General features: G+C 45.0%; 1 protein-coding gene across 1 annotated transcript in view; it reads left to right on the top strand.

Moving 5' to 3' along the window:
- The window catches only part of LOC129784819 (glutamate receptor ionotropic, NMDA 2B-like), an 86,929-nt gene that overhangs the window by 15,263 nt on the left and 46,405 nt on the right, over positions 1 to 25,261 (top strand). The window contains exon 2 of the mRNA XM_055809188.1: positions 21,382 to 21,810. Within this exon, the coding sequence (XP_055665163.1) occupies positions 21,400 to 21,810 (411 nt within the window). The 5' untranslated portion in view covers positions 21,382 to 21,399. The remainder of the gene's footprint in view (positions 1 to 21,381; positions 21,811 to 25,261) is intronic.

Raw genomic sequence — 25,261 nt, 5'->3', positions numbered from 1 at the left:
GAGAAAGGCCGAGTACAGAAATGTACCCCAGTAGTGGTACATTCGGGTGAAGCTTAATTGGCACCTGCCCAGTGCTCCCAGTTGTTCTCACAGGGCCTTGCACAGGTCTCCAGGGGCCACTGCTTCTTCTGGGAGCAGCAGGGCCTGATGCAAAGCTGTCGCACAGTGGCACAACATTGGTATGCCACCAAAGCTGAACTGCAGTATTTGAAAACCCTTTGTCAGTTTTCAGTAAGGGACCGATGCTGAGGACAGGCATGTGAAAAATCCGTATTGTTTTGTGAATTTACGTGTGTGCCGTGAATTTACGTGTGCGCCTTGACTTTACTCTGATGACAAACCTTGTGCCTTTTGGTTTGTGAGAGTATTTCCATTGGAAATCAAAGAGATTTGAGATATATAGCTAGCTAAGCAGTCATACCTCAGAATAGGATTTGGGGATTAGCAGAGTGGATAATAAATTGAATAGTAGGAGTTAAAATCAGACTGCACTTGGAAAGAAAGCAGAGATGAGAGGTACACCCCTGGAAAGCAGTAATACCAGAAATGACACTGGGGTTACACCGGTTAGCAAATGAGATATGGGCTTGCAATACTACGTGGCAGCAAAGAGGTTGATGTGATTTCTGGATTGCACAAACAGAACTATTGTGTCTTGGAGCAAGGAAATGGTTTTTTACGTGTATCTAGTCACGTTTTCTTCATGTGCCTGGTGTAAGTGTACCTAGGCTATTGAGTTCATTTCTGGAGAACTCTGTGCCCCAAAAATGGCAGCAAATTAGAACAAATTCAGTGGAGCAATAAAAATGATTAAGATGCTGGAGGGATTGATCTAAGAGGGAAGATTAAAGTAACTAATTACATTTAGCTTGGCCAAATGACAATTAAAAGAGAGATGTGATGACTGCCTTAAAGTGTGTGCTTAAGAATGTAAACACCAAGGACAGAGAAAGAAAACGAGGGACTGTTTAGTGCTGTAGGAGCAGCTGTTGGTTACACGCCCAGTCTGCACTGCTAGGGGAGTTGTGTAGGAGTCTAACCAGAACCAAAGGAGAAGTAGTTATAACCAAACAATGGCAACAAGCTGAAGAAAAGGAAGCACTGAGAAGACAGCATGGTTCTTGCTGTGAAGTGTGGCAGAGGCTAATGTACCTCTTCCACGGAAGCAGTAGTGGTCTCTGAACTGAAGTAGCCTTGGGAGCTTTGCTACAAGGAGCGTCCAAAATTCTCCAGGAGAGGAGGGAAAGGATGCAGTGTTTCCACACGAGTCCTCCTGCTCCGATTTGCAGGACCCGTAGATCATTTCTCCCCCAGCCTCTTGGCTGTGATTGTGTAGTGTTTTTAAAAAGATAGTTAGCAGTCTGGAGGGGGAGCAGGCAAGGGGGTGGGGTAGATGGTAGTAGACACTAAGTCCTGTAAGAAATGCTAAGACCACCACGCATGTTCAGTCTAGAGGAAAGACAACTGTGGGTGGAAACCTAACTGCTTGCAAATCTGTAAAGGACTGTTACAGAGAACAGGGGCCAGTTATTCCCTTTAGTCAATAAGGGCAGATCTGGAAGAATGTTGGCCCTTAGCTGAAGCTGGGAAAAGTGGGCTCCATATGAAGGAGAAGCCTAAGTGTTGGGTGGCAAGGTGGCTAGGAGGGGGTGGGGGAACTGCCATGGGTATAGACACCCAGGGATGACATTAGAGACTTGCTTATCGGGAGGTGACACAGGCATCAGGAAACCAGTATTGTTTCAGCAAGATTTTGTATGATTTCATAGCCTTTAAAAGGCTGGGGTGCTTCTAAATGAGCCAGTGCTGTGGTGCTTTTTCCTTGCAGGGTATTTGTTCAAGACATGTTTGTTAATGTTTCTGTTTAATTGTATTTTCTTCTTTGATTATGGAACTGTTTGAATGCTGCCTTTTGCAATGGAGGGACTATGGATGAAATGCATGCTTATAAAAAATGCAATGAAGCACTAGTTCCAGCAGAGTGTGGACTAGCTGGGGTTTTTTTCCCTTTTGGTGTGAATCTTTTTTGAAGTATGAAATAGCTTAATTAGTAAAAAAAAAAAAAAAAAAAAAAAAAAGTCCCTGTGCAGTACTGTATCTTCTTGTTTTGACAGGCACAGGAAAATATCATGAAGCAAGAGTTCTTATCACAGTGTTTGTCATCCAGTTGTACTTAAGAAATTCTGTAAGCTTTTGCATATAAAGTCCTTTTTCAGATGCTAGGGTAATATTCCATACCTGGAAATGTTAATTTCCTGATCTGCTTTTAAGCCTGAGCACATTTCCAAGTGAAATGAAGAGGTGAGAATAAGAAACAGAGCCATGAACTGGTACAGTATCTCAGCTGGTGGCTCCAGTCTCTCTTGGTGAATGGCTCTGTCTACCTTGATGCATCCTAAATTTATTCTTTTGTGATACCTGTTTGGAGGACCATTTGTAAAATAAATGCCTCAGCTTCATTCCCTGCACGACAGTGACTGTATCCTGTATGGTGACACAGCTAGTTCCTGGGCAATTTAAGAGGAAGTTCAAAGAGTGACAGGAGCCCAGGATTAGAGGAACAGGTTCTCGCTGTAAACTCTGAAGAGCACCTTTTAAAGCAAAGGCTGAAGCGCTGCATTGTCCTGGGCTACAGGGAAGATTCATTTTGTGGTACAGATAGTAAGCAGGTCAGCAGGGTCTCATCTGACTTTTCAATGCATTGGCTTTTATTCAGCTTATCAACAGCTGTGGCTGATAAAGTCGTTTCCCATCCCTGTCCCAGCAGTTTGTTCCTGCAGCAGTTTGGTGGTCTGGCAAACCCACCTTCATTGCTGGTTGAGGATAGCATGTCAGGCTGTTGACTGGTATGGCTGAAACACAGGCACACATCTTCTGCCTTGCCAGTTATAGGCAGTATCTTCTCAGGAACATGGCAAGCTGGACTTGGACAAATCTTAAACAATAGCAGGGTTTGTCAGAGCCCCATGAATAAGTCACTCAGCACACTTGTTCCATCTGTGAGCTGGGATGATGGACATGCACACCACACAGCTGTATTCAAAACTCACACTTTCTTTTGTGTTTGTGAGGTGCCCTGAGACTTTTTCAGCTGATGATGCCATAGAAAAATACTTACTCTTTACTTGGTCTTGACTTTCAGAGCTCTATCCTTGGCATTCTTCAGTGGTTTGGCACTTACTGAAAGAAATAAAGCAAAAGCATCATACAGAGCAGAAAAGCGCTTCACAAAGCATATTCTGATGAAGTCAGCTCCTCGAACAGCTGCGACAAGGAAGCAGCCAGAAATATAGAAAGAGGGATATGATGGGAGATTTATGCTTGTGAATACCAGTCTATGATGTGTCCTGGAAGGTCTATGCCTAGAGAAGATCTCAGTGCTATGCTACTGGTGAAGACCTCATCCCAGACTTCCAAGGCTCTGCAGCCAGTGTTGATTTGCAGATGTCCTTGCATGATATGGGGTTTTGGATACAGTAAAATCCCATGTCCTCTGTGAAACAAGTATGGGGCATGTTGCTTTTTGCTACATTTCTGTCATTACTATTCACTTATGCATTTATTTATCTATTTATTTCTTAATTTTTGGAAAGCAGCTGCTGGGCTCATGCAGTTTGTGACTTGTCAATGACAGTGCAGTGAGTCAACCACATGCCCTGGGCCTGTAGAACCCTTAGGAAGAACTGCACTCCTGTTGCTGGTGTACTGGATGATGGTGAGGAATGTGAGCTGGAGCTCTCTACAGCAGAGCAGAATATTTCTACCTTTAAGTTAGCTCTGAAAAGTTTAAAATGCTATGTTATATGTAAATAAATAAATAGGCCCACTGACCACCTTCATTCTAGAAGTGATTAAGAAGAAAGTCTATCTCTTTACTCAGAGTATCTCTGAATGCCCAGGTTTGTCTCCAAGTCAGAACCGAGTTGTAGTTTGAAACTGCAAAAGCTTTGCCCAAACGTAATTCTTCTTCTTTGCAAAGCTCCAAGAAGTGGCTCCAAGAAGAAAAGCCAGCTCAGGGCTACCAGAGCTGACATGGACAGCAGCTGCTTTGAAGGTTGTGTGGGTAGGGTCAGCAAAGTGGGAGCCTGCACTAGATGTGCAAACATACACATGTATATGCTCCTGCTAGCAGCTGACTGTCCCCTTGTCCCCTCACTGCACTGCGGTACTGGCTAATGAGGTTTCCTGCCCCAAAGGGCTGCATACCTGCATGCACCCCACCAGGCCCGCTGCACTCTCATATGCTGGCATTAGGAGACACATATATAGGATGTTCTGACCTGCTTCATGCTCAGCCGACGGTAGAAACTGATTGCTGGAAGTAGCCTTTGGTCTGCTTGCAGATTGACTTCAGGGATTACATGCAGGGAAGTGTGGGCCAGTAAAGCACCAGCCTCAATGTACCACAGGTCTGTATGACTTTACAGTGCCTGAGAGGCACAAATTGCATTGTATGAGATCTTTGCAGCAGTGTGTTGTGATTTCTGGAAAAGATGCTCAGCATAGCAGCCTTCCACTTGTCTCTAGCTTGCAGTGGGAGCCAAGGTACATACGCTGGGTCTTTCCTGTAGCTCATTTCTGCTGCTTTTAATATCCATTGATAACTTTTTTCCTGCACAATGCTGCATGTTGGAAAGGGTGATGGCACTTACAGTGAATGACCTGTTGCTCTATAGAAGCCCAAGATCCAAACACTGAGGTTTTAATGGCTCCCTGCCAATCAGATTAAATATTTAGCAGTAGTAGGTTCTGGGCATCACATTCCTGACAGTGTATTTCATGCATCATTTGCTGTAAACGTTGGTAGATTTTAGCTACTGCTTGCAAAGTAACTCCCTCTTTGCTCTCTCTCTCATCCTTATCTCCTCTTTTCACCATCTCTCTCACTTTCCACGTTCATTCTTGTTCTCACTTTCTCTGCCTTGCTGTTTCCTTTGCCTTAGCTTGTCCCCTCTTTCTCTGATCATTGTTAACTGGTGTGTGGTTGTGTACATTGCACCTGGAATGGATGTCAGCCTGTGATGGAGGAGTGGAGGCACTGACTGCGTCTAACCAAGCATTCCTGTCTCCTCAGAAAAGTGCGTACAACTAGAGGAGGGTGCAGGCTAATGACCTTTTTGGGGAGTGGGTACACCTTAACTCAGGGAAGCACCCTGAGACCAAGGAAGGGGAAAGCACCTGTATTGTCCCTTTCTTTATGATGCAGCTCATCTATCTGCAAGCACTATCTGCTTTGCTCTTGGCACGTGTGTGAGCTGCTTTGTGGCTGCAACTGAGGCAGCCTTTTTCTTTTTAGTCCCTTTCTGGCTGAAACATTTGTAGGAGAAGAGTGCATCGGCTCAGTCATCCAGCTGGAAGCATGGTCACATCCATCTTCATGGGGTCCCCGTGTCCCACCAATTGTAGACTTGCAGCAGACTTCTGTGACATCTGTGCCCACACAACTAGCTGCCATGCCCAGTGCTGCGATAAGGCCAATGAAAGGCAAAAATCCAATGAAGGCTGGGGGGAAAAAACCCAAAGGGGGTACCTCTAGGCAAGGTTGCAGTATGGGATGATATTTTCTGTACTGGCAGAAGGTTGTCTCTTGGGACACATCAAGCAGTGCAGAAAAGGCAAGGACCTTCCTCTACTTCCTTCAGTGTCCTGGACAACAGCAGGTTTCACTTGTATGGAGTACAGTTGTCTGGTGGTCATCTGAGTTTTCAGGCATAATGTCTAAGCAGATGGCCCTTTAGAGTAGGGGTCCTCAAACTTTTTAAACAGGGGGCCGGCGCATGGATGAAGTGGCAGGCAGTCATCTGCGGCTGCTTGGTTTCCCCCCCCAACCCCTGGCGGGGAGGAGGGGGCGGGGGGTTCTGTAAATACTGGGGGCTGGATTGAGGACCCTGGGGGGGCTGTATCCGGCCCGCGGGCCGTAGTTTGAGGACCCCTGCTTTAGAGGGACTGTGTGAAACAAGGATGAGCACTGACGCTAGTGGTGGTTCTGGCTGATACTGTGTTGGGGCAGGTAAAGTCTGGGATGGTGAGCTCTGTAGGCAGACTAGTGCACTATGTTTTATGCTGCAGAGTCCTCTCTAGAAATTACTTTTCTTCTTTCACCCATTTCTTGCAATGTTTTGATGCTGCTCATTATAATCTGTGGTCAGATGGTTTTTCTCTTCGTTACCTTGCTCCCCTAACTGTTTGGTATGTGCATTTTTTCCTCTGCTCTTGCTCCAAATGTGCTGTCTGCTTGAACATGTCCTTGCAGTCCCAGAGGAAGCCTGTGGTTCTCATTGCCTCCATGTTTGCCCTGTGTGATTGCTACTCCGCACTCCTGTCACCTTGCATCTGGTACTCAGCCCCAACTGCTCCAGCAGCCCTGTACTACCAGACCAGGAGATGATGATTAGTGCCAGGTTTTCAAGCACCTTTCTCTCGCTGCTGTGACAAGTCCAAAGCCACCTGGTGAACCATCAAACTCTTCATTTCACATTTTTGTTGGCATGGGATATATCCTCTGTTCATACCACTGCTGCTGTTGTGCCGGTGTTGGCATGAGGGTGTGAGGGAGATGGGACTGTCTTCTCATGGTCTCTGCCAAAGGAATGGTTGGGAAGGGGCATTGCTTTGAAAGCTATGATGTGTATGCTTGTGTAGGAGATTATTTTTGCTTATGAGAGGAGTGGGGGCCCTTTAGGTAGAGGGAAGAGGAGGGTGCATCCATCAGGTCAGAGTGGCTAGAGAATAAGGCTCTTTTTTTGCTCTGCTGCAGTAGGTACTGAAGCCTTTTTGGCTGGGAATCTGCTGGGATGGGGTACAGCAGGCCAGATGGTTTGAAGCAGGTAGGGCTTTTGGGAAGCTGCTTCAGGAGAGATAAGGAGTGAAAGACACTTGTAAATTCTGTAAAGCATAATAACTAGTGATGGGCAAACCAGCCTGCTTAATTTCTTGTTTTATTTCTCTCCCCTGCCTACCCCTCCACCCACCCCCAGCCCTTGCTCTGGGACCCTCCAGTCCATTTCCCTGCATCTAGTGGCTTGTTTCCCTACAGGTGTCATCTTGGCAGCAACTCAAGCCTGACCACCTCCCTTGGGTAATTTGTGTGCTGCCTGAGTGCTTTTTCTTTTGCTAATGTCAGGGTACCTGATATTTTGGGTTTGAGTTTTGGTTTTTTGTGTATACTTTTAGGCAATTGATTTTTATAAATAAATAACAATGTTAACAGTGGGGGAAGCTGTAAGACAGATGGATCTGGAGAGAATGGTCCCTTAGCTGCATGCCAGGCCAGCCTGGGTAAATGAATTAGTTGGAGGGGCTGCACAGCTTGCCTATCGACTCACCTCAGCTTCATGGCCAGGAGCTCAGCTGTGATCTGATATGTCCTCTGATCCCTTTAATTAGGAAAGGAGGAGTGATAAATGGGTATTGCTTTTAGTCTCGATGACATATCCCTGGCCTCTGGTTGGGGTGGTGGCAGGGCTGTACTAGGAATATGGTCAGGTCCCTGAAGCTTTGCAGGCTCAGAAGATAAAGTACAAACAAGAGGAAGGGAATCCCAGCGCAACACCGGGCAATGTAGTCAGGTGATAATGCATACATGTCTTGTTTGTTCTAGCTTCTCCCCCTCTCTCCTGAGACACATATTACTGGGAGAGTGGCAAGAGGCTGTTATCTAGATGTGTGCTGTGTTTATAGATCATGAGCCCCCTCCAGTGACACCCACTCCCTCACAAAGGTGCTAGCACCTGTGCAAAGTGGGTTTAAAATGCTGCCACATCAGAGCAGAGGGGCTTTATACCCCTCTCGCACAGAGGTAGTGGAAATGCATAGTGCAAAAGCCTCTGGAAATTTTACTGTACTTGGGTATCTTCATGTATGTAGCAATCAATGCAGCTGCATGGAAAAATGTCTCCTGGCTTGGAAACGAGGTCCTGTCACAGAGTCATCCTGACAGGACACCAAAGCAGGGGCTGTGTCAAAGATGCTTTGCAGAAGCCAGCATGGCATCTCAGGGATAAGGATTAATTTTTTTTTTTTTTTTCCCCCAAATTGAAGCTGGTGACCCCATGGGGCTGTAGTTCAGCACTGTGGCCCAGACCTGGTCTGGAGAAGTGTCAAAGCTGCAATGAGAAGGAGAAACAAGGAAACCCCAAAGTGAGCAGAGCCCCAAGAAGTTCCAGGGGGATGAGTGGTGTGCTCAAGGCAAAGTTTGGAGAGGCAGTTCATATAGGCAATCTGATTTGCTTTTTCCACTTCATTTTAGTGGCCGGGTGATATTTGCAGCATATAATCTTTGGCTGTTCAGGATGTCAATATTGGTACTGTCATATACAAACAAGGGTGAGACCTAGCTAAAGGCTATGGCCTGTCGTTAGCTGAATGCTTTAACGTGATGGTTATATGGCACTATAACCTCAGCATTGTACAAAAGCCCCTCACAAGACAGGACTGGCACCACAGCGCTACTGTAGTGCTTCAAGATGGGCACCGTGAAAACAGCCTTGACACCATACCCACTAAACCCCCACCTCCTGGCTGAGTGGTGCCTCTGCCTCCACCCCAGAAACAACTCTCGGGAGGGAAAGCAGTTGCCCTGTGCCAGGGGCTGACCCCTGGTGTGGCAGTAAGGTTTGGGGTTTCTATCTTGGAAGCTAATTTCCTACAAGGACAGCCTAGCGGTAAAAGGGATAGAAGTGGGATGTTGTCCCCACTTTTTTTTTTTCCCCTCATTTTTTTTTTTTTTTCCCAGGGCTGTTTTCAGGAAATTTTCAGGGATTTAGTGCATTTAAGATCTGGTACCTTCTGAGGTCTGGCAGGAAAGGGTTTACTGGCTATCCTAAAATGAGCTGCTTCTCCCACCTGCTTTCTTCCTTCAAAGAAAGGCAGTCCCATCTGCTGGTCCAAGATGAGATGGAGTGCATGTGTACTCCTTATATACACATAAACATATATAATATATAGAGAAAAAACAATAAAAATAAGTAATAATAACAAATATATATAAATATCTACAGTGTGTGTATCTATTAAAAACCCCATACACACCCTCATTTTGCCTTATACTTAATTCTGCGGTGGGAGCGCGCTAGTTTTTCAACATTGCTTTCTGGCATCATAACCTAGAAAATGATGGGAACTGGAAGAAGAGTCTCAGTTGGGGTGGACTACAACATCTTTCCTCTTGAGTCCAGTCTTCGTTGTCTGTCTTTGGTTAAAAAAATTCCCCAAAGCAGAGCAGTTGCTCTCTGTGAACTTGTCAATGACAACAGATACCCTGTGGCTGCCAGGACCCCTCAAAACCAGTTGTGTTTCTCCACAGGTCTCACTCAGGTGTTCACCAGGCACAGTGCAGCAAGTCCAACAGAATCATAGGGCAACAGGCTGCAAGCAGGTTTTCCAGGCAGGGGGATGTTCAGAGGTAGAAACTTTGTTTTAGTCTGAAATTAATGGCAAAATTCCCTCCCTCTCCCTGCAAATATTGGGAAACTACAAGTTCAGAGGAACTGATAAAAGGGACTAATAACTGCAGTGAAACTCTCAAAGTTGTATGTTTTCTCCTCTGGCTCACAGGGCTTGTAGGGTTTGCACCTGTGAGGTGCTTTCATTCATGGGCTGGCCTGAGGCCGTGGGCCCTCAGAATTGTGTCTGGGCATGACTTCTGTAATGAATCCCTGAATTCTGGCACCTCTGACACTGTAGCCCCAAGCCAGGATTCTTGGGTGTCCAGGCTCTGTGGTGTAAGACCAGGATTTTTGTTTAGGTGGGAACCAGAGCTCCCAGGGCTTTCTAAATGTGGTATAAAAGCCTGGTGACTCTGGTATGGCCACGTTCCCAGATCTGTTTAAATCCAGGGTCTGAGAGTCTCCACTTCTGAGCCTCATGGCTAGGAGATCTAACATTTTGAGTTTCTGCAATGAATTGAGATGGAGCTGGGCTTTACGTTTCCACTAAGAGCTGCTGGAACCAGACTCCCTGGATCCATGGCAGACCTACAGGGCAGATCTCTTGATGTAACAGGAAATTTCTAGGTCTGAATTAAAATTGCTGACTGGCTGCGTCCTGGTGCTCAGAAGACCTTCACCTCCAGCCCAGACCCTGGAGACTGGCTACCCATTGCAGCTTTGCCTTGCTCTCCAAAGCTCTCCATTGTTCTTGCTCTTTCTTGCCAGCAAGGAAACTTCTTTGGAGTAGATGAAAATGTGTTTTGAGCTGAGATATTTTCATAAGAATAAGCTTAACAAACCAGCATTTGCTGACAACATGTTGTTTCATCAGAAAGTACTGATCAGCAGTATTTTGCAGTTTGAGTCAATGTGGCAAAGTCGATATTGAATATCAGGGATTTTGCTTGGAAACCAACAACTATTTATGGTATTACAGCAATTCCTTTCTCTCTGCTCCTAGCTAAACTAGGATTTATTGTCCTGAAGATCTTGGACATACAGGTTTTAATACACTCTCCTGGGACACTGTGAGTAACGTTGGGTATGATCTCACAAGAAGACATTGCTGCCTTTGGGGAAGTGCACTGGAAAGCAATAATAACAATCTCAGCTCCTGTAGCTTCCATCGCTTGAGAACCAAAAGTACTTTAAATACCATAAATAATTAAACATTCTAACTGTATGAAGCAGAGAAGATGCATCTCCATCTTTCTGATGAGGAGAATAAGGCAAAGGGTGAGGAAGAAAACAATGCTGTTTACACTTTCAAAAAATGCTTATTGATTTTAGATGGTGGTATGAGGGATTAGAACAAGACTTCACTTGTTGTGGTTCATTCCCTCCATGCTTTCAAGATTTAAAACCAGATGCCTAACAGCATGAATGTAAGTGAGCTAAGAGGTATGAAGGGTGGACCAAAAATATAACAGTGCTTAAAGTGAGGAATGGTATGACTGTGGGAGCCATGAAGGACAAAAGTGGATTAGAGATAAGTGATGAATGGAGAAATCTGAGAAGGGTGGTAGATTAGAGCATATGTTGTAGTTTGAAGGAAGTTCACGGGAATATTGAAATTCTGAATTTTCTTTTATACTAAGCCCTCTTATGCTGTTTTAAAATTATAAACTGACCTTAAAGCATAACTAACTCATGGCTACACTTTGTCCATAGTATTAATTTTTATTTACTGGTAGGGTATTCTTTATTCTGACAGTTGTCAGGTCTTGGCCATTATTCTCTCAAAAATCATTGCTACTAATGCTTTTTTTCCCTGCTGCAAATTTCAGTTATAGTAACTTTTGTGTGAATGGGTTGTGGCTCAAGGGAGCTGAGCTGCATCCTGAGGAAGCCAAAGGGGGAGCTGGGCTGGGAGGAGATATGAACTGGTATGCCTCATATACATTGGCTGGCACATGGAAGAATGAACAGCTAGGTGAGCTACTGGGAAAGGTGGCTGAAGCAGCCAGCATGGACAAATTTGAGAGGCCAGAGAAAATGGAGAACAGAGGAAAAAATGCATCCATTCATCTGAGCCAAATCTAACCTGTTTGCTTGCACTGGACTGGGCCTTCCCATCTCTGTCCCTGAAGCATCAACAGCCAGTGACTAGCCATAGTCCAGACATGGCTTTGCCTGTGTATGCTTCCATCGTTGAAACTCTATAAACATGATCGAGTGCTGAGTGGAGGGAGAGGTCAGTGGCTGCTGGGCTGGGTCCCTCCAGCTGGGAAAGCTTTCTGGATCCTATTGATTGAAGGTCTCAGTAAGATGAATTGGCCCTGACCTGTCATACAATTGCAGGCACAGCATGGTCCAGCGCACAGCACTAATGTACTGTGAAAGCATATTGTATCCAGCAGCTTGATGGCTGGTGCCTTGCTGGTCACTGAACTCAAGGAGAGAAAGACAGAGAAAGGGGAGAGTGTTGGGTGGTGAGAGTAAAGAGGGAAAAGGAGAAGAAAAATGAGACCACAAGAAAACCCCACCTGGTTTGCAGTTGTCAATTCTCTCTTCATCCTAGCATTAGTATTTCTTGTGAGGTTCACATTTTTCTAAAAGGATAAGTGTTTTTCAGGATTTGTACACTTCTAGGTTGGGAGTGTACAACTCCAAGTATCTTGAATGGCACTCTTTTTGGTGTCGTGTATCAGGTTTTCCTTGTTACTATATCTAGGTAGATTTTGTTTTGTTTTTCTATAAGTAGTGATAACAGGAACATGAAAATCCTTTACCAAGGATTGGAGTGAAGAAAAGGGAAGTGACAAAGCACGGGCAATTACAAGGAAGGTCACTCACAACAAAGTTTATTGGGTAGTCATCCATCATTTCCAGCGGCCTGATCAGAGCCAGCTTTTGACCCCTCTTGGCTCCGATGGCTGTAGCATGCCTTCTTGACCATGCTAAACCCACATCTTTTTACCTTTCACTTCCAGATTAATTCCCTGTCTCATTTCACAAGGAAGGCTGGCATTTTCATGGGTTTCATGGTGACTAAACCCCATTTTCCAAAATGTTGCATACCGGTGGAAATCAAGAGGTCATGATGCTCATTGGGGATGCTGGCAGTTTGTGAAACATCGCACATCAGTGTCTATAGCACTGTGGCTTTGTCCTGGACCAACTCACAGGATTCATCTCTCTCTCTACCCTGCTGCCTCCACTTAGCAGCTCCTTTGTACACCTTACATCTTGGTGTTTCTGTCACTGAGCCACCTTCTCTGCCATTTCTGCTGTCTGTAACACCATTATGAGAGCCTGATCAGGTCTGGTGAGCTCTACTTTAGGGCTCTTTAAGGTTTGCTGTAACAGTGCCACAAGGAGCACAGGCGGTACAAATAGTTTCTCCTAGCTTGCCCTTGCTGCATGGGTGGCAAGACTGAAACATGCACCCATGAAGATCTTTCCTAAGGGATGGGCAGGTTTATGTTTGAAAGATTTATCCCATGTCATACTTATGTCTGAGGAGACTGGTGGCAAACTGGATGACTGTATCCTAAGTGCAGGTGCAGTCTGAGGCTGTCTCACTCTGGTTCAGATGCCCTTACTGAGGATACTCAGCATTGTGAAAGAAGGGTTCACTCAATTTCTGCCTAAAGAAAGAAAAATAGTATTTTCTTTCCCACTTACGGTATGTTTTAAGAAACCTTGTGATTTGGCTTTTACAGTGTTTACATCTGGCATCCAAAGAACTTAAGACTGTCTCTTGATGTGAGACTTTGAGTAACCCATGGGATTCCAGCACTGGCATGGCGTTTAGCAGCTGCCTTCAGGAGACAGTGCAGTCTCCATCTGCCTGCTCTGTGTTTTCCCTTTAAGGAAACAATGCAGGGAATGAACTGAGTGAGGTGCATGAGAGAGTCTGGGGAATGAGTAAGTCCTTCCACCACTGGAAGTGAAAATTCTCTTCAGTTTTTAAATTTTGAGATTCAATATAACAATCTGCCAATGTACAAAATGCAGACTTGATTGAAGTTGAATAGAAACCCTCAAATTAATACAACAAATAATGAGAAATGACAAGGATGTGCTTCTCCAAGTGAAGTTAAATGTGTGTTTTTCGTGGATATTAATGAATCAGTAGTGTTTAAATTCCTAGCTTTTGAAAATCAGTCTTTAATGTCCTCATGTTATTAATGTGTTGGTTTCTGCTTGGAAATCAAAACTGGAAGTGAAGAATTAAAGGAAAGAAGGGATTGCCACATGAATTACCAAATTGTTCCAGTTTGATTTAATTGGCAAAACCAGTGTTACTCTGGTGCAGTGTTCTGCTGCCTGTTTAAGCCTAGTCTTGTACCTCAGGAGGCAAAGCTACTTTCATCCATGCTGAAATCCCTTTGGAGGGGCCCCGTGTACACAGTGACATGTCCCTTGCTTTGGATGATCTCACTCTGAGCCTGGACCTGGTTCTGAGACGGGGCAGACAACAGTCAGAAGTGGGAAACGGTGCACATCTCGTAAGATTTGAAACCCTTGTTTCAAATGGAGCATGCATTTGACAGCTGTGCCAACTGAACCCTCCAGGTGGTGAGGATATTTCAGTCTCTGGCAGGGAGGGCCTGTCTCATCCCTCTAAACTTGTCCAAGTGGGATGCTGCGGGGGCGTGAGGCACTGCCAGGGGAATGATGGCTCCAGCCTGGCTCTGCAAGCCAGTCTTGCAGGGAGTGATGGCCGTGCCAAGCCTCTATGCCCTGGCATTTAGAAGTTGGCACTGAGCAATGCCAGACTGACCTGCTGTCTCACTTAATGGCTTTTGTGTGTGTGACACTGACTCCCGCAGTTCTGCATGTGTGTGCCAGCCTGGGTAAAGCAGGTGAGACTCAGTCCTGCTCTCCCTCGCCCAGCCATTACCTTCATCCTCCCTTGCTCATCCTGATGAGGACCCAAAAGGACTCAATTTACAAGAAAGGATGAACACAGCTGAACTTCTGCTGCAGCAGAGGGAAGTCCCAAGGGGTGATCAGATAACCATCTACAAGCATTTTCAGGGTGGAAATAGTGAGTCGAGAGGGAGAAATTGTTTAGGCTGAATCAAGAAGATATTAAAGTAACAGGATAGCTGAGCAAAGGGAAGATTTAGGTTGAGTTTAGGGAAATGTTTCTAAATGTGAGCCTTGAAGCCATCTCCTAGCAGTGTTAATCTAATTGTTTGAGTCATTTCAGAGCAGGTAGTGTGTTAAGGCATATGCTGTAGACAGCAATCCTGAAGTGACTGGGGGAAGGGCAAGAGTATTAAGTAGAGGATTTTAATTTGTAATTTCTATGAATCACTTGGCGTTGGTCTCAACAGAAGCTCGCAGGCTGTGGCTGTGTCAGCTATCACCCATAATATGTAAAATATGTGGGTGGGAGGAAGTGGGAAGGACACTGGGAACTTACCCTTGGGCAAGCTTACAATAATGAGACATAGTTCTTCATCTGTTGGGAATGATATGAGTCTAATTGGTGATCAAAGCATTCTTTGTACTGCCTTAAGTGTAGGCAGAGAATTACTCTTCTGCTTTGCATGGGGCAGAAAAAAGGGAAGCACTTTCTCACCTTTTCCTTGAATACACCTGTTGGATAGACAGAGGCAAAATAGCTGTTGGAGATGGGCAGGAATTGAATATATGATATATAGGATGAATCTGAGGCTACCCAAATCGGGGAGGAGTTTGTACCTGGTTTAATAAAGAAAGAAAAGCTTGAAAAAAAAATTGGGAATAGAAGTAAACATATGTGCTGCTTTCCACCCAGTGTCCATGGAATGAAAGCTAACAGCAAGGTAATGAGAGAGCTCCGAGGGCTTTGAAAGCTTTGGTTGGGGGTGTGTAATGTATTCTTCAAAAGAAAAAGATTGACTTGGGAGAAATAAGGGAAAAGAGGAATTATTTTGTAAGTTAGGTAGAAATGAGTCTGTGGGTTATTACAGGCATGGACAAAGGTACATGTTGGGGAGGGAGTGTTTGTGAAGAGCAGAAAGAAGACCTGCCCAAAAGGCCTCCGGGAGATGTTTTTACCACTATATAGCAACATTTATATATGAGAATGATAATATAAGTGATGTACAAAGGTAGTTAAAATAAACTGAACTGCACCAGCTTTCATCTAAAACTACTGAAATGCTCTTGTGGGTTGTTTACTCAGGGTCACCATAATGAACCATTTTGGTCTAGGTGCTGGGTTGTTTTTGCATCCATCACTGTGTATGGCATTTCCCATTGTCTCTAGTCTCTGCTGTCTTCCTTCCTTAAATGTACGGAGATTTTCCTGCAGCATCATTTCTTCTGTTTATCAGCACCTGAAGTGTGCAGCCACTTCCAAGCCACATCCATCGTGCCCCAGATCCATCCCCCTCTTCTTTGTCTCTGTTGACAAAATTCCTGGAACACCAGGGCTGTGAGCCAGAAGAAGATTAATGGGCGCTTAGGTCACCTAGCTGGTAAGGAGTAATGTGGGGAACAGCAGCACAAGACTTGTCAGCATACAAACAGCCTGGGCTGAAGGTGTGGTAGGGCAATGGTTAAAGCAGCATTAGAATGTGAGGAATGCTTCTTCAGAGGTATGCAATAGGCAGTGTGTCTGGACTGGGGAGATGGCAGTAACCTTGAGAATGGGAGGCTGTTCTAAGCTGAAATTTGGCTGCCAAAAATCAGGGAGCTGGAGAAATTTAGGTGTAAATCATGGTGTGATTTATAGTAAGCCCCAGCTATTAGGAGTAACAGTTTATGAGGCTGCAATCAGTCCTGTCCCTTTCTTTGCCATGGGTCTTCTTAGCTCCTGCAGTTTACCTGTAAGGGAGGCAGTAGACAAAAAGACTAAATATGCACCAGTCTTCTGCAGCTGGTAAACAAAGAAATAGTGTTCTTCTTTGGTCTGGTATTTCTTTGCCAGACAGCCCAGTATCACATTTAGTGCAATGTTAACTTCCCTATAGCTTCTTCTAGTGCACTTGCTCTTCCCTGGTGGAGTGCTGGAAACCAGGCACAAAGCACCTTCCAGCTTTGTAGAGTATCTCACAGGTGAGATGGATTTCTTCCTGCTCCCAACTAGGGCCTGAAACACAAGGATTGCCTTTTGATTCATTGCCCATACTGCTCAAACTGTCTGAGATATGAAGCCAGTGTGAATTAAGATATTGTCAAAGATGAACAAATACCGAACAGTACAGTAATGCTGATGGCTAATAGTGGGGCCAGCAGGACATTTGCCTCTAGGTAGTAGTGGGACTGAGGGTGGTGGTGAGTCTTGGAATTGGGCTAGTGATCAGGGATGAGAGTAGGGCTGGGAATTAGCACTGCAGTTGGTGCAGATGCAAAATTAGCTGTTGAATTCAGATTCTGTGGCTTGAACTCTAACCAGTGCTGGGACCCCATCAAAGCTCCCAGTGAGCCGAGGCCAAGAAGTACTAGGATATGAACTTTCCCATGGTCCTCCAGGGAAGTACAAGAGGCGGAGGCTGGAGGTAGGTGATGCTGTTCTTTCTCCAGTACAGGGTCTATGCCCCTGCATTTTTTTTTGCTGGTGACTGGTGCACACTGCTCAGCCTCCCGTCCCAAGTATTGTATTCCTCCTAATTAGGAAAGCTGCCTTCGAGACAGCTTTTTGTCTGGGACTGCAATGTTACAGAACTTCCTTTCCTCTTGCTGTCTTGAGCCTGGAGATAGGGTTTTAGGGGCCTGCAAATACCCTCCCAAGGGACTATTGTGCAAGGCTACGCAGCTGGCACAATTGCAGCAGAGGGAGGTACCAGCACCAGCATGCGACAGAACTGCCCTCAAACTCCTGGGACCAGCCTGCATTCTGCCTTGGTTTCTTCTCTGACTTGAAGATTGCCTAGCTTTGCTGTACACCGCCTGAGTAGTACTTTATTTACAGTTAGCCTGGTTGAATGCACAGTGACCTATTTGTGTACTTTCTGTATTTTGAAATATTGTCCAGAAATATCTCCAAATGCTGAGCTGTATTTTGCCTGTGTAGCCTAATAATTTTCTATTAATACTTAACTTAGGTCTGATCCACATAAAAATGCAGTGTCAAATAAGGTTCTCATGATATTTTTAAGCAATCTAACCTTTGGTCCTGGATAAATTCCAATCTGAATAATTACTGTCTGACTACCTACATTCCTCTTGCATTTCCAGTCAGAGAAGTTAGCTTTCCCTTCCCATTTTAACAGTGATTGTGTAACATTGCTCTGCAGCACTAACTAGATGCTGCATTCCTCTACAATGGTGGATATGTTTTATTGGTGAGTAAAATGAGATTATAGAGGTATAATGGTTTTACAGGCGTGTTTATACCTAAATACAGATATGTCTGTAAAACCACTTTGTCTAATGGCCTTGTCATATACTATTTTACAGGGAGTAAGGGACAATGTAATAGAGTGGAGTAATGTGTAAAGGGTTTAACTTACCAGACTGGAGTTTGGGGTTTGCTAAATTGTTTCAGAGTGACAAAATCACAGAAAAGATTCCAAACACTGCGTTGCAAATACTTTGTAATAAAATATACTGGCATGTTTTAAAAATTGTTCTTGATTGGTAAATTTATACTCTAGCAAAATTAAAGTTCCTTGAAACAGCTAAGGGCAAATGCCCTGTTTTACAACTGCAGCCTTGTCAGGTATTTGTGAATTTCTCAGTTTCTCTTCCTCACTGGAAACAGGAACACCACTCGAGAAGCTCTGCATGCTGCCTCCAGTGCTTCCTTGGTTGGGTGCTTTAAACTTTTGCATTTGAACAGTGTAGAAAGTAATGGATAAAACTTGCTGCTGTGTATGCAGTAACACATTATCACAATAGCTCTGGGGTCACCTTCTTCTGGTAATAAGTCTGTGCTGGTTCACCCCTGCCTCTCCTGTACTAGCAGACATTCAAGAGGGGCTTGTAGTGAGCCAGATCAGAGAGATGGGGTCGGTGCGAGGACGTTTGTCCCTTTCTCCAACAGCCAGCATTTGCATGTGGACAGAAAGGTGGATAGTGGTTACTGCTTGTGAACATAAGGTAGCCCCAAGGAGGGTAGGGAAGGGATTGTAACGCCATGAATACCCCTGTTGTGGTCCTTGAGCAGTTCAGCTCTGCACCGTGAATCTGCTGCTGCCTTGTGGGAACTGAATGGTGGCCACCACCACTCAGCCCTGAGTTGGGTGTGATTTATTGGCATTCCCCTGCCTTATTGCACCCCTGGGTCCCATCCCATGAGGGAGCCCAACTTGGGCATGGTACCTGTTATTCCCTCAGAAGCACACTGCTCTCTGGCATGCAGACTGCCTATGGAGCACCTGAAGAACATTGTGAGTATGACAGAAGTGTTGGATGTGAGTGAGAGATGGAGGGAGACCTGTCTCAGGTGGCACAATAGAGGCTACGTAGGCATTGCTCTGCTTGATCCAGAGGGGGCTTATGGCCGAGGATCCAAATTGAAGATATCAGGTTGACTGTGGAGGCACTGACAACCTCTACTTCACATTAGCATATTCCTAGCCCTGGCTGCTCCCTGCATATCTGTCCAAAGCCTGAGGATCTGGCACTGTACAGGGAACTCAGTCATCTTGTTTTGAATGGAGAAACCTGCCTGGGGGGCACATCCCATGCCCCAACAGACTGGCACCTCTGTGCTCTTCAGGATCTGGGCTCTTTTCTGCTGCACAGAGGTAAATGGCTTTGATGCAGGTGAAGAGAAAGGAATGGGTTTCTTGGCTGGCGTTTTTCCCTGTGGGAGAAGTCTGTGTTTGGGCGTGAAGGCAGACAGCTGTCATGGCTAGCTGTGATGCCCAGGGAGCAGAGTGCAGGTTTTTCCCAGCCCCTCTCCCACCAGGAATACTTTGTGGAGCCTTCCAACCCAGGGCTCAAATAGCAGTGATGCAGGAGGTATGCAGGTGATCATGGCAGGTGTCTGCCTTTATGCCCAAACACAGACTTCTCCCAGGTTAACGAAGCATAATATACTCTGTGACTCTATGCAGAGGGATCGCAGGAGACATATTTTAAAGAGAACAAATACAGCATTAAAGTGAGTGAGCAAGAGAATGAGAGACAGAGAGCGTATAGAGTGCATTAAAGTTAATAAAGCATTGCAGGAGTAGGGACTGCATTTCACTGTTAAGGAATCTAATTTAGTGACTCGTAATTGGAAGATAACAGTCCTGCCGGAATGAAGTTAGCTGTTCATTTTGCCAAACTCTCAAAGTCTCTTGGTTCTCCTTGTGAGCATCTCTCAGAAAGTGAGTCTGTCAGAGAGTTTAGAATCGATTGGTATTTCACACTTGTGGTCCCTTTCAGCCTCCTAAGCGGATTTGGTTCCTCCTGTGCATATTTATTATCTATTTTATTATCTGCTTATTTATCCAGTAATATCAATGCAGGATACGTTCTCTCTGCTTTAGCATGACAATAGGGAGCAAGTGCTGAGCCTACGTGTTCTCCTGGACCAGGCAAGATCAGGCCTCCTGTGCCCTTTCCCTGTGGGTGGCTGGTTCCAGGTAGGATTGTTCCATGGACTTCCAGCTTCCCCAAAGTCTTGCTAGCTTTCTCCCTGCTGCTGTGGCTTCTGTTCATTTGATAGAGGCATGTGTAGCAGTAAACAGTGTTGAAGGGTCTCATTCCTGGACTTCCAAGGCCAGAGGTGTAGTGCCAACAATCGCAGGGCTGGTGTATTTATTGCAAGCATGCCTGGCTGTTGAAGAACAGAGTTATGGGCATGAATAGCTGAGCAGGACCTTTTGTGCTGAGGAAGAGCCTTCTTTAATTTTAAATGCCTGAAATCTCCTTGGGACAGCAGCATGGCCCTGGGTGGGCACACTGAGCAGTGCTGCCTCCCACAGGGGTGGTGGGAGGGTGGGTGGATGCTGCTCTGTTGTTGTCTCCAGACTGGGGGGATGTCTGATATTTACACTGCATAGGTGCTGAAAGAATTAATTTTTTAGTGTTTGTAAAGTGCTTTGAGGATGAAAAGTGCTATGGAAATGTGAACTATTATTAAAAAGAGATAGAATAAAGAAAGAGCTAGGAACAATCCTGCAGGGAACAGTCCTGCTCAGGCAGGGGCTGGAGAGATGACCTCATTGGGTTTTTCCATTTCTACTGTTATGATTACAAAATAAAGTGGACGTGGTCAGGGAAAAGATTGCTGTAACATCCCTGGCTGTAGTAGCTGAGAGTGAATCTTTGTAAGCTTTGTGGGTCTTCCTGCTTCTGGGCAAAAGGATTTGTTATATGGGCTTGGAGGGATTGTCTTCCCCACACTGCACTGATCCAGTTTTGGCCATAACCGGCCAGGAAATTTTGTGTTCCTGGCTTTTTAAAAAGAAATGAACCTTGTATAGGTGAAAGGCATATGGCTGACTGTACTACAGACTGGAGCTGTGTGTGTCCTGGTGGTAGGAAGCATACATGGGCATCCAATGACCTTGCCCATTTGTCCTGGGGGAACCATGCTGAAAAAGTAAAAGGGAACCCTTATCTGCCTGGTCCCTTCAGCATCCCTGCCTATGCCTCTAGCAGAAGGCCAAACTGATCACAAGCACCAGTAATTCCTTTGTGTTGAGGGTGAGCACTTAGACATAGACTTGACATAAGCGACTAGTTTCACAAAGACAGCCAATCAGCCATCAAAGGACAATTCTCTTATCACTTTTGACTTGGGTCTCAGAGTGACATGGGACTTGAGAGATGACATGATCCCATCTTCTGCTGACAGCTGTTCTCTGAAGTGACTCCAAACTCTGAAGTAGAGGCTGGACTGGTCTAGCCCCACCTCGACTTTAACAGAGCCCTGAATGTAGCCAAAGGGCTGGGTATCAGGCAAGAGGGACTGGTGGGTGGAGGGCTAGTGGTTGAAGATCAATGGATCTGCCTTGTAGGCTGAGTGTATGATTGACTTGTCAATTAATCGCTTTCTCTTTCTCTTACTTTCTCCCCTTTCTTCTTTTTTTTTTTTCTTTTCTTTTTCTTTTCCTTCTTCCTCACTCAGGGAGTGTAAGTGCCAAAGATGAGGCCCAGGGTGGAGTGCTACTCTCCAAGGTTTTGGCTGGTGCTGGCAGTCCTTGCGACAACAGGGAGTGGGGCCCATGCCCAGAAAAGCCACCCGAGCATTGGCATTGCAGTCATCCTGGTGGGGACCTCAGACGAAGTGGCCATCAAAGATGCCCACGAGAAAGATGACTTCCACCACCTATCAGTGGTGCCTCGGGTAGAGCTGGTGGCCATGAATGAAACAGATCCCAAAAGCATCATCACCCGCATCTGTGACCTCATGTCAGATCGGAAGATTCAAGGGGTGGTATTTGCTGATGACACCGACCAGGAAGCCATTGCCCAGATCCTGGACTTCATCTCTGCCCAGACCCTCACTCCCATCCTGGGCATCCATGGAGGCTCCTCTATGATCATGGCAGATAAGGTAAATTTGAGCTTCCTTCTGTCGCAGACCCGCAGATTGAAACTTAAAACAGAAAGTAGTATCTTATTCTGTGATCCTCAGGTGTAGTCTCATGGGGCTGAAGAGTTGGGGGATTAGAGAGTCTGAGATTCAAAGAAAGATTAAAAGAGCTAACTGTGTGTAGCACCACTGAGAAGAGCCTATTAATCATGTGGAATTATCTGCAACAGAGAAAAACCAAGGAGGGAAAGGAGCACGTAGAAGAGAGCTGCGAAAGAATCAGCCCTTTTCTTGTTCCTTAGGAAGGGTAAAGACCCCTGATAATTGTGCTTTTTTTTTAAGGTTTTATTTTTGCCTGTGCTTTACCTTGGAATTGTCAAGGATGCTAGCTTGGGTTTTTCCTGCATGCAGCTGGAGGACATTGTGGGATTTTCAGGGACGTTTAATATGACTCTTACGTCTTAATTGGAAAGTAATTGAATCTTTAATAAAGCCATCCTCTCTCAGAAGTGTTCATTAGCTCTTGAAGTTAAATAGGTGTTAGCTAAATCAACTAACCAGTCTGAACTAGTCCAGCCAAGTATTTCCACCCCCGCCCTCCTGCGCTATTTTATTCCTTCATATCGCTGACATTTCACAGTTTTCCCAGGCCCCAGCCACTGTTCTGGGGAATTACTATACAAACAAGCCTTCCTGCTACTGTTTTGAACAGGGCAAGATGTAGAGGGAGCAGCATCTTTGGCCAGCTGAAACTCTCAGCTTAGGGGAGCCTCTACAGGGTGCAGCTGGATCTGATACAAGTCTCCCCCTCTGGGAGAAACAAGGCACACAGCAATTCACACCTGAATGTGCATTTGGCCAGATGGTGTGGCTAACAGTGGCCTCTGGGCTGCTGTGGGCCAGTGGGAATATCTGAGAGGAGTGGGCTGTCCTTTTCCCTGCAGGCTCGGTGCCAGAGTCTGGGCCAAGCCCTTTATTGAGAAGACCCTCTTGTCCACACTTTGTGCATCACAAAGAAATAAACAGGGACACAAGCCAACAGCCTTTTTCTTTTACAGGTCACTTTTAACTGAATCTGAGACATTTAACCGGGCAGAATAGGGTCTAATTGAATGACAGGGAAGAACTAAACTGGCCACCGTGGCAGCTTTTCCTCAGAAAATGGTTTAGTGAGCTGAGAGACCCAGGCACTTTCTGTTTTATTTACCTTATAAATAAATAATCCAGTGCAGGTTATTGTAGGTGAGTAGATGGGAATAAATTACTCACGAATTATTTTCTCACTCTGACCAACCGTTCAGTTGCCAAATAACATACAGTTAATATGCGGTGTTATTGTCTCATATCAGCCTTTGGACTGCAGTAGTCATGGAATAAAATAGCCACAGGCCTTTTTTTTTCCCTTTCCTTCAAGAGTTGCACAAGTGCTAAAGTCATGTCATTTTGCCCCATGCCACCGACAGTAAAGCTTTTCTGTCTTGGAGGACAGTCAGGCAACAACGTTGCATCTTGATGCTCTCCTGCCTGCTGCATTGCATAGTTATTGATGTCTGTGCAGAAGAGCTCTGAAGCCCTCATTGCTTGAGTGCTGCATTTCACACTTATGGTGACATTTTACATCCTCTTTGAACAAGTGTAAGTGTAACTGATGCCAGATCTCCTAAGCACTGGGAAAAGGTCCTTGTGACTTTGAACATGGCAGGCCAAATTCTGATTTCAGACTCCCGCAGTGTAAATCCAGCACAGCCCCATTGCTTTTGGCAGGATTAAACCAGATTTACGGTGCCATAATTCAAAGAGAGATCTGGCCTATTGAACTTTGCAAATTTTTCTTTCTACCTTGGGAAGGCAGCATCTCCCACAACTGCCCTGTATACCCCACTGGCTTGCTTCTGAAGAGTATTCTGGTGGGCAGGAAGCCCATGGGGATCTCAAAGGCAGAAGCCTTATGAATGGAGACTCGTGTTTTATCAAGCTCCCTTTTTTTGTAGTTTTGCAGACAAGAGAAGCAGGTTACATACACAGATCTGCAGTTTTAGGAAAGGGCAAGATTTCTTTTTAAACATTAATTGGAAAGGCTGACCTTTACACCTTCTGATTCACAGGTGTATAATCTTTAATGGATAATATTTATTTGATGAATTGAATTAAAATATGGTAGAGAGTAAATACATTGATATTCTACTAAAAATACTGAAGTCAGCCTTCTAAGTCCTCAAATGATTTATTTTCCACTGAGGGCTTTGACAAATGCTTTGCTTTTAGTGACTCTTAGTAATTTCTTTGCAGATGACTTGTGTGGCTGGAGTTTGATCCTGCAAGCATGCATGGATCACTTCTTTCAGCATCCCCTCAACACCCACAGCAGTCAGCTGTGATTGAACTTGCTCAGCATTTCACAGGTTCAGACCTGCACTTATAGCTTCGTTATGCTCCATGTGCATTTGTGATCAGTAGCACCAATAATACCTAAAGAATGCTACAAACCACTAATGCCTTGGTGTGACAGATAAGCCCCTCTTCTCTGGAGGTTAATGCGGAAAAACTCCTCAGTCAAACCACCCTCCCTGGAATAGCATGTGAAATTCTGTTTCACCTTCAATGAGGGCTTAATAAGTGTGTCTGGGAGGAAATTTGTGTCTATGTGTAAAAAGGGTTTTGTAATACACTGTGAAGCTGGTAAATTGAGACATGAAAGGGCAGGCAAAAAAAAAAAAAAAAGAAAGAAAAGAAGAGAGGATTTCAAACCTGATTTTTTTTTTCTTGTATATATAGACAGAAATATTGTATAATATGCATTATAGGCTGACTTCATCTCAGTTCACATGCATTTGGAAGTTTGCTACCTACCAGCTGGAGGTCTAGGTATCATTACAGTCAGTGGGGAAGGAGGCACCACTGGAGGACAGCTCACCCCACCCACCTCAGGGTGCAGTGACATGCTCATGGGGTAGGCCTATGTCTCCGCACTGATTACTGAAGAGGGCTGTACCCCAGATTCCTCATGATGCCTCAAGTTAAACGCTGTGAATCCTGCCCTATGTATAACACAGCAGGTGGAGGTATGTTCCTGAAAGTGTAACATCTGGCACTGCTGATTGTTTTGTTAAAACTTTAATGGTCTTTAATATTGCATTTGACTAGGTTTTGTAGATAATGTATATATCTACTTGTTTTCCCTGTGTTTTGCCTTTCTCTTCTGAAAAATAAGTATATAGGTATTTGCATATGTTTTTGCTGCTTCTCTCCTGGGTGCTTACGTCTCTAATCCCACCTGTTTAGCTGTTACACAGTGTTACATTTAATCTCTGCCTGATTTGGCATCAGAAGAAAATAACTAGATGATCTGTGGCACACTGCAATCTGGGTTTAGTTCCAGGAAAATGAAGCATAGACACATGATGTGCCTCACTCCAGCTCTGGAGAGACCACTTTGCCGAAGAAGAGTCTTGTAATAGCCAGTTCAGTCCCT

The sequence above is a fragment of the Falco peregrinus genome, chromosome 6, assembly GCF_023634155.1.
Source record: "Falco peregrinus isolate bFalPer1 chromosome 6, bFalPer1.pri, whole genome shotgun sequence".
Taxonomy (NCBI): Eukaryota; Metazoa; Chordata; class Aves; order Falconiformes; family Falconidae; genus Falco; species Falco peregrinus.
Note: the sequence above shows the minus strand (reverse complement) of the source record. Positions and strands in the feature narration are given on the sequence as shown.